Source organism: Macadamia integrifolia, chromosome 6 (assembly GCF_013358625.1).
Source record: "Macadamia integrifolia cultivar HAES 741 chromosome 6, SCU_Mint_v3, whole genome shotgun sequence".
Taxonomy (NCBI): Eukaryota; Viridiplantae; Streptophyta; class Magnoliopsida; order Proteales; family Proteaceae; genus Macadamia; species Macadamia integrifolia.
In genome coordinates, this window is record NC_056562.1 from 25,621,840 (window position 1) to 25,631,281 (window position 9,442).

Below are 9,442 nucleotides of genomic sequence, written 5' to 3' on the forward strand. Positions count from 1 at the left end.
TTTGCTCTTTATTGATGCAATTGGGTTTACTTGCAAATTCAAGATATGAAAAAATTTACAAGTCAATAGAAAAATTCTTACATTTGTCTTGAAGGACATGTTAGGAGACAAGGTAGTGGTCAATACATTTTTTTACATCAATGATAATAATTTTAACGGAAGACAACATACACTTTCTTGATAAATATGTTATTCATTTATTAAAGCACAATCAATATCCGCCTAGTTATATCCACAGTTTGTTCCTTGCATTTAAGTGTTTATAATGTAGGTTCATGGAGGACATGGGTTTGCATGTTTTTTTTTTTTTTTTTGGTAAAATGAGTTTGCATGTTGCACACATAAATGTCACATGTGAGGTTTAATTCTTATAGAATGCCTGGCTAGCTTGATTTAATGGTATTTTAAAAAATTTCAGCCTTTCTACACGAGTGCGGACAGGAAAAACCACACTTGGGTTGATTGAGGCATGTCTTTAAATAAAAGAAAAAGATATGTCTTTAAATAGCATTAATGATATGTGAGAGGAATCACTTATGATGTAAAGGTTCAATTTCCCACAAATGAGAAGATGAGAAATCGAATCATATAGTAGGGGTTAATGAGGAGAAAGTGGGTGGGTTCATTTTTTTTTTTTTTTTTAACAAGAGGGTGGGTTCACATGTGGGGTTTTAAGAGGGCGCATCAGGAAAAAAAACACACCTGTATCGTGTCAATTCTTTTCCTCAATAATATGATACAAGAAAGAAAAGTTTGCAAGTTGATAGTGCAAAATAAAATATTTTTGCACGGTAGTGAATCTATTGATTAGTCAATCATAACTTTCCATTACTCCCCCTTGGAATGTTCGAAACTACCCTCAAGCTGCGACCCTGGGATTCTAAATGCCCCCAACATGGTTGTGCCGGCTTGCTATCCTTTGCCCATAATGTAATGTTAAAAAGTCTATGCTATTTTATACATGGGGAAATAGCAATGTCATAAGGGTTTGTAGTTTTCTTCAAACACAATAAGATATCGGGAGAGGATTCTCTAAGCAAACAGGATAAGAAAATACACCAATGAGGTACAAAGAAAGGTAACACATATAGGAGGGTAGCGGAATTATTTCATTTGAGGAGGAGAGAGATAGAGGCATAGAGATGCTACTATATCTACTCTGGCAGCTTAGAGAACCTTTTTCTTAAGATACATTTACCTAGGGGTGTCAATTCCTAAACCGAACCGGTAAAACCGGTCGGACCGAACCGATAACAACCCGGACCAAACCGAACCGAAGCCTTATTGGTTCGGTTCGGTTTCGAGTATTGCAACCCCAAAACCAAACCGAACCGCACCGAAAATCGGATGAACCCAAAACCAAACCGAAACCGGCTCAAAACCCGGACCGAAACCGAAACAAAACCGGTAAGAAACCGAAACACTCCAAAATTCATTAAAAAAATCAAAATTTGCATAGTTTTGCATACATTTGTATGGAAATTCGAATCCAAACTAGACCAAAAACCAAAACCAACCCGGTTACAAATTGATTTAAGAAACCGAAGTTCAACAGTTCATCATTTGGTTGTTTCCTAATGGCTTCATACCGGTTTAAAAAATCGATCCAAACCGAAATGAATCTAATAAAGCCAAACCGGTACCAACCCGAACCCAAACCGCACCGAATCCGACACCGGACCGAAACCGATAAATCCTTAATGGGTCGGTTTCGGTCACTTCCAAAGTCACACCGAAACCGGTGGAACCGGACCGAAACCGCACCAACCCGGACCGTTGACACCCCTACATTTACCTTACCTCCTATATCATCAAATTTTAGTTTTAGAAATGAAAATTTGATTTGCAATCACCTCCTTCCCGGTTGTTTTCTTTCAATTTTATGTCCTTTATTCTTTGCCACACATTCTGGTCACTCCAATAACTTTATAATTTTAAGGGAACTTTAACAATAGGTGAGCAAGTTGTGCTCATTGATCCCCAAGAATTTCCACCTTTGTATTATTTTTGGCAAGGGAAATGCTCATTCACATGGTCCAATGTTGAGAAGCCTCTCAATTGCATGGTCAATTTTTATCGCACCACCTAAACAAATGATGCAGTTATTCTGATAATTAGATGGAAAGGACATTGTCTAGAATATCCATGTGTCAAATTTCATATTAAAATTTTATCAAATTCATCCATATATGTTTGCAGTTCATTCATAATACTATCCACTCCGACAATTTTCCAATCACTATTATGTATTGTCTTGAATTTCTCAAAAACTTGATGGCACCTGGCAAAATCCATATGGCAAATTACGTCCATGTAACAAGCCACATGGCAGATATTTGGGCTGTGACGAGAGATCCTTTGAGATTTCACTTAGTTTTGTTAACTCATAAAAGTTGTTTGAACCTTAAAATTCTCTTATGATTAATAAACCCTCTTCCCACCATAACTATTGGTAGGTAAAGGGATTGATGCAGTTGGACAACACATGGTGGTCCAAAGCATTTGGATTCGGGATAATATTCGTTATAATCACTTAGGAAAAAGTTTTTATCAATGCCAATCGTCAGGGTACCATTTTCCTTCACTTTTTTTTTTTTTTTTTTAGACATTCCATTAGGATGGGGTGGGGAAGGTGAAGAGTGAGGACTAAGAGGCTCGAACCCAAGGCCTTTAATAATTTCATCATAATTGAACAAAACATATGTTAAGCTTGATCACTATATGCAATTTTCAATAAAAGTACTCCATTTGGTTGAAAGGGCAATTAAAAGGAAAGGAAGTAAAATTTTTCAAACCTAATGAAGAAACTTTTGTAATCATTAATCCACATAATTATTATGTCATTAACTCCATATCATCGTATATTTGGTTATTAAATTTCATTTTACATTGCCTCTTAATCCTTAGGTTTGTCCTTAGGTTTGAGAAGTAAAATAAATATTACATCTAAAAACATCATTACTATTCTTTAAAAAAAAAATCATTACTAAATATGATTTGAAATTTAAGTAGTTTAGTTTACACAATCACACACACAAATAAAATAAATAAATAAATAAATAAATAACACTGAAGAAATGTACAAGGTGAGTTATTGAGCATACATCAAAATATTACAACGGGGTTCCCATCACCAATGGTCCGTTTGGTTGGAAGTGAATTCATAAATAAAGGAAAACATGAAATGCTTTTTTTTTTTACACTCAACCAAATGCCTCCTTTAAAAGAAATTCATCTATTTTTCTTATGCCACCTACTTTAGCTCACTTGGTAATGAAAATTGGGCATTTGTTTTCTATTTGAGAGTGACCCCTACGCCCAGACACCAGGGCTTACACTCCTAGAAAGGGTACAATGGTCATGTCGCACCCCTATGCTTGTGGCTTCGGGACCGCTACGCTTCCATATCGAAAACTTTGTCTCATGAAACATTTATTTCACCAGTTGCATTTAATTCTAACTAAAGAGGTAAGCATTAACCAACGAGCAAAGAGAACACCATTTTCATAAATATTCTTTCAGGCATTTCCATGACCCTTTTTTTTTTTTATTGAAAGAAAAAACTTTATAAACCAAACCTGAATTAAAAAGGTTTATACATATCAATCCTACTAACTAGCCATTTCTTTTCGATGGCTAGTTTAGCCAAATTCCTTAGACTAACTACAAGCAAGTTGTTGGACTTAATACAGTAGATTGGTTGTTTATCAAAATTCTCCAATTCCAATTGGAGTGGAATAGCACCTGAAGTCCAAAAAGTTAGATGTTCCTAGTTAAAATTATCTAAAAATTTCAGAGATCTTCCACATCGCTTTAGACGAAATCCACCTTTCATCGCTTTCTAATCCGATAGAGTTTCTTGACTATCTCGGTACGATGGGTTTTTCTCTTTGATACCTAATTTTCTATCTAAAGAGTTAACTTAGCCATTTCTACTAGTTGATAAATAGGGACCTTTTTAACTCTATACCCTTTCACGGAGAATTTTTTTAATTTTCATTTTTCATATAAAACAATCAGTATGAGATCGTAGGATACCTTGGCGGATCAGAGAACCTTGCCCCTCTCCTACCCCCTACCCCTTTTTTTTTTTTTTTTTTTTTTCATTATATGATTGGAAATAAATCACTCTCTAAGCAAACAATATAACCCTATCTCTCTCTCTCTATCCTATTGACATTCTCTTCTCTCCACCTTCCTATTGACGATGGTGATTGATAAGATAGTATATTTACAAAAAGTATAGTTTCCGATCGAAGTCTTATATAAGTGGCAAACATATAGTTATTATTAGTGGTAATAATTAGAAAGTCATTTCAAGATTGGGAGTGGAGCAACCCCCACTTATAATTATTTTTTCTATGACCATTACTTGTTTAAGACTTGACGCTCTCATTAAGATTTGAATGGCATATATATATATATATATATTATATATATATATATATATATATATATATGTGTGTGGATTATATGGACTTAAGAGTTAGGAATTGAGTATCTCTGCTTTTCTATTGCTACAAGCCTTGTCTCTATTGTTATTCTTTTCTTGAAAAACTTAAAATAAAAAAAGAGAGGATTTCGTAAAAGGCATCATAACCCCTATATCAATGCAGGGATCAATAAGAGTACATACAAAAGTGTCAACAACAGTAGCGAGATTTTCATTTTTCATGAGGTGCAATGATCATTTCACCCTTCCTTGTATCTGAGTGTAGAGATCACGCAGTCTTCCAGGATTCTTTTCCCCTCGAAAAAAAGAAATTCTTCTCTATCATCTTTTTTGTCTTCACCTTTATATGTAGTCTGTAGGCCTGAAAGTAATAATGTATGGGGAGACTGTGACTGGATTCTTAAGCCGTAGGAGTGATTGATTGAGAAACATTTTTGGATTGAAGGGAACATATAACATATTGATGGGGACGGATGAGGAGGGAGAATAAGGGGTTGGGTAATTGGCTTGGGCTTGGGCTTGGGCTTGGGCTTGGGCATATGTTATGATATACTTCAACGATTGAAAGCACTTTTAAAGTTGCGCAGCCACTACTCAATAATGCCACTAAGTGCTGTGTTCTTGCACTAGAGGACCAACTTTTCCTTCAACGATCCAAGCATGGACTTAGTTCACGGTATCGGTGACGATATCAATGGCCGATATTGATCATATACTTTATAATTATATGTATTGAATTTATTAATTTGTATCGGTCTGGGTCTGATATCGGTATTAATCATGGCCGAAACAATAAGAATCAAGCACTTGGTTCGGTGCTATGAAGCCTTCCTACTTTTGGGTAGGAACGGTCCCACTGACTGTTTCTTCCAACCCAACTTTTGGATAGGGTTGGTTCTATTGTAGTGTTTTAAATGGATGTCGAATGCCTAATGGTGATGTAGACCGTCCTAAATCGGAATTTGGAAAAAACCCTTTCCATTAGAAAAAAAAAAAAATTTATAACACCACCCCTTAAAGAATGTCACTATTAAAGAGACACCCTAGTATAATATCAAATTATACTTAGACCTTTTGTCGTCAATCGTTGTTAAGTGAAGATCATTATAGTCACTGCCTCACCACAGAGCATCTAAGCACCTTTTCAAACCTCCAACAAAGTAATAATGATATAAATTTGTGAGTGTTAAAACTTTCTCCTATTCCATATATTTATCATGAGGGAATTCCCCCCCCCCCCTTAAAGTTGTCATTGTAATTCTGTGACACTTTGTGAGACTAAGAATCTTAAGAAAATTTTTCCACTAAATCACATAAAACCCACTCTTATTTCATTGAACATACTAGCAAAATGAGGTAAACACAGATTTCCTCTCACCAAAGAAGAAAAAAGAGCACAGCCATCCGAAAAAAAAAAGGAGAAATAACCCACCCAGTTCAAGGAACAGAACCCATTAACTCATTCTTCATTTAGACAAGAGAGCTGAAATGTTGTCAGCCAAGGAAGCAATGGTTGTAGCAGAGACTCCCCTTGTTCCTCCCAAATACCATTTCTTGATCATCTCCACAACATTAGCATTCTCCACTTTCGTCTTCACTTCATCTTTTCCTTCTGTTACAAAGCTAATCTGCAAGAGTTTTAACACACACAAAAAAAATTCCAAATCAGATCAAGATTTATATATTTATATATAATGTTTCAGCCAAGGTAAAATAGTTTGTTTTGTGGTTGGAAATGCTTATTACCTCAGCAGGGCTGGCAGGAGTTGCAGGGAGACTGAAGGTGATAATGGAGCCTTTCTTGAAGTATTTGCTTTGGAAGAACTCCACAACTTTCTCAAGAGCTTCTTCTTCTTCTTCCTCATACTTATCAACTGCGGCTAATCGGTCCCTCACTGCACTCTCTAGTTGCACTCCATACTGTGAGCCTTTGATTTCTTTGATCACCACAACTCTCAGAAACTTCTCTACTGGAGCTGTAAAGTGAGAATTGAAAATTTTGATTGATCAGTAAAGTAGAGCATAGTTTTGAAAACTGAACCAGAACCAACCATGACTAGGACTAGCCCTTTTGAGTTTGGGTTAGACCTGAAATAAGAGCTTCAAAGAAGTCATCGTTCTCTGCAAGTTCCTTTCCTGATTTACCCTTCCACGGCTGTAAATGGGTCACAATTTCGGGTTCCAAATAAACCCCAATTGCAGTGAACTTGATCTGAAGGAAATGTATCTCAATGTCTGTAATGCCTGCTTACACACAAAATAAACACACACATTACAACCATAAGCAATAGATTATGAATCCAGTTTCTCTCCATCCATCTCTTCACCATCCAATTTGAACTTCTCATTGGATTGGAAAAGAGTATTCAGAAAGACCTTGAGTAATAGGGGGTGAAAGTTAAAGATGAACCTACACTTCAATCATAGCTTCGCATCACTAATGGTGAAAGAAACCTTAATCCCTAAATTAGGAATAACTTTTCTTAGACAAGATTTTTAATATAGCAAACGACACAAACATCCAGTAGTTGTGGGTCTCATGGACGAATAGAACCCAAGTTTTATGTTTGGTTTCAGCCAAAACTAAGTTGAAGTGACAAAATAATGCTAAACTTATGGCAAAAGAATAAAAAAAGGGCACAGGAAGACTATATGAATAAAAATTGAATTTGAATTTGGAACATGACTAGTATATATGGATCATTTCCTAGATATTCAATGGTATGAAATTACCATATCATTTTCATATGACACAAATTGTAAGTTTTAAGGTCATGTATATGTGTGATGTTATATGACCAATCAACAGTTTAGATAAATAATTTCGGACTAAGTCCAGTTTCATTTTGACTCTCAGTGAAAGACATTTCAAACCTCCAAACAAACATATTGGTAGGTAGTAATGACTATGTGACGTGTTCAATGTGGGTGCGCAACATTTTTTTCATCCATATCAGTCCACATGGACTTGTATGGTTAGAGAAAGTGTCATTATGGATCCCACTTTTTATTATGATGGAGACATATATTATAAATGCATAACACAGTGCATGCTTTCTTTTTGTCTTTTTTACTTTGGTGCTATTTGGGATCGAGCGCCTCTCCTGGGTCCTCCCAGCCTTAGGATCACTCTTTGGTCTTAATCCTGAGTTTTATAGAGAGTATTCCTCCCGTTAAATGTAAAGGGCAAAGGTTATGTTATGTGATTTCAGCAAAAACCTTAATCAGGATATGGGTGCTTTTGGAGATTCCAATCTAGATCACGTTAAATTCCGAAGCTCAAAAAGACCGGTTTTAGGCCTGGACATAGAGCCTCATAGTGATGTTAAATTTCAGACCGACCGGTTGAGTGACCAAATCCAACTGCGAAAATCGAATTGGACCAAACCTGGAAAAAACTGAATACAAATAAAAAAATTGATTCGTGTGCATTATTTTATGAATATATGTATAGAAAACGAAACTGAAACAGAAACAACCCGTTACCAGACCGATAAAAGCATGTTGAGTCAACCCAAAAATGAACCGAACTAACACTGGCAAAAACGGTTTGGCTTCAATTTGACCCAATACAAAGCAAAATCAATTCTGCGAACCTGAAACCAGACCAAAAATAGACCATTTGACACCCCTACGCGGTTGGACCCCAAAAGCTTAGGGCCCGTTTGGTATCGTTTCTGTTCCAAAAACGCCGTTTTGTGCCAAAAACGCCGTTTTGTGTCAAAAACGAAAATTTCAGTTTCTGTGTCGAAACGCAGTTTTTAAACAAAAAAAATGGTGTTTCAAAATTTCAGATTTTTATCGGATTTTTTTTTTCTTTTTTTGTAAAATGGTGGGAAGGAGTTCTGTCCAATCTCGTTTTTTCAGTCTTTTTTTTTTTCACTTTTTGTTCCAAAAAAACAGAAACGGACCATAAGTGCACCAAACAGAAGATTCCGTTTTTTTCGTTCCAATAGAACGAAAAAACTCTAGAAACATTTTTTCAGAACGATACCAAACAGAGCCTTAATGATTCTGATCTAAAACCTAAATTGGGAAACTTCCATGGCAACTTGATTAAAAATTGAACGGTAATACATTTGCCATGATAATTGGATTAGTCTTACCGTGACCAAGCAGAGATAATGGCTTTGATGTGGTAACCTGTGGAGGAAAAGACATCTCATCGACCATCACCAATTCAGTACCCACTGTGTACATATAGAAGAACAACAACCAGTCAATAAAAACAAATCCAAAATCCAAGAAGGTTTATAAGATAATCAAATAAGGAAGAGAGAGAGAGAGAGAGAGAGAGAGAGAGAGAGAGAGAGAGAGAGAGAGAGAGAGAGAGAGAGAGAGATCTTGATGGGTCTCAATGGATGTGATCCTCAACCACAGGGCCTAAGAACACCACCCCATAGATCATTCTCCCTCAAGAGAATTCCTCAGCCACAAGTCAGTCACTCTAGAGAGAGAGAGAGAGAGAGAGAGAGATTACTGCTTCTTGGTGGTGGTTGTGGAGAGGTACAGATCGAAGTGCAGAAGCTAGGGCTTCAAGGGAGGTTTTCTGGTTACCGAAGAAGGTCGAAGAGAGCTGTACGAGAAATGGGGAGGTGGGTCTTTGATATTTAAGACCAAAGACTAATTCTATGCCAACTAACTCTCTTCACGCTACCTTCCACCAAACCATTTATCTTTGGGGGTTAGCCGGGTAGGTATAGTTAGCTTGTGGTTTATCTCCTCTTCTTCACTCTACTTCTCTTACTTGACCGGCAGATTTTATATTATCCCTATTCCCAATTTTTGTAGGGTTAGCTGCTCAACCAGTGGGAGGGTTGAGATGGGAGGATAGGATTCTCTCTATAGAGCTTAGAGACTAGAGAGTAACCTCACGACAGGGGTGACCCCAAGACGTGTGCCAGAGTCCTCCTAACCGTGAGATCACTCTTGGGTTCAATGGAGAAGAGCCAAATCCAAGATGAGAGGGACACAAGGGACTTTTACAGG

General features: G+C 36.7%; 1 protein-coding gene across 1 annotated transcript; it reads right to left on the reverse strand.

Annotated features, from left to right (window-relative positions):
- Nucleotides 1-5,740: 5,740 nt before the first annotated feature.
- Nucleotides 5,741-9,093, reverse strand: LOC122080712 (chalcone isomerase-like protein 2). The gene is made up of 5 exons (XM_042647529.1): nt 8,934-9,093; nt 8,560-8,643; nt 6,542-6,697; nt 6,200-6,429; nt 5,741-6,081 (listed from the first exon to the last, which is right to left on the reverse strand). Coding segments are annotated over exons 1-5 (633 nt in total). The 5' UTR covers nt 8,935-9,093; the 3' UTR covers nt 5,741-5,919.
- Between the last annotated feature and the right edge of the window lie 349 nt (nt 9,094-9,442).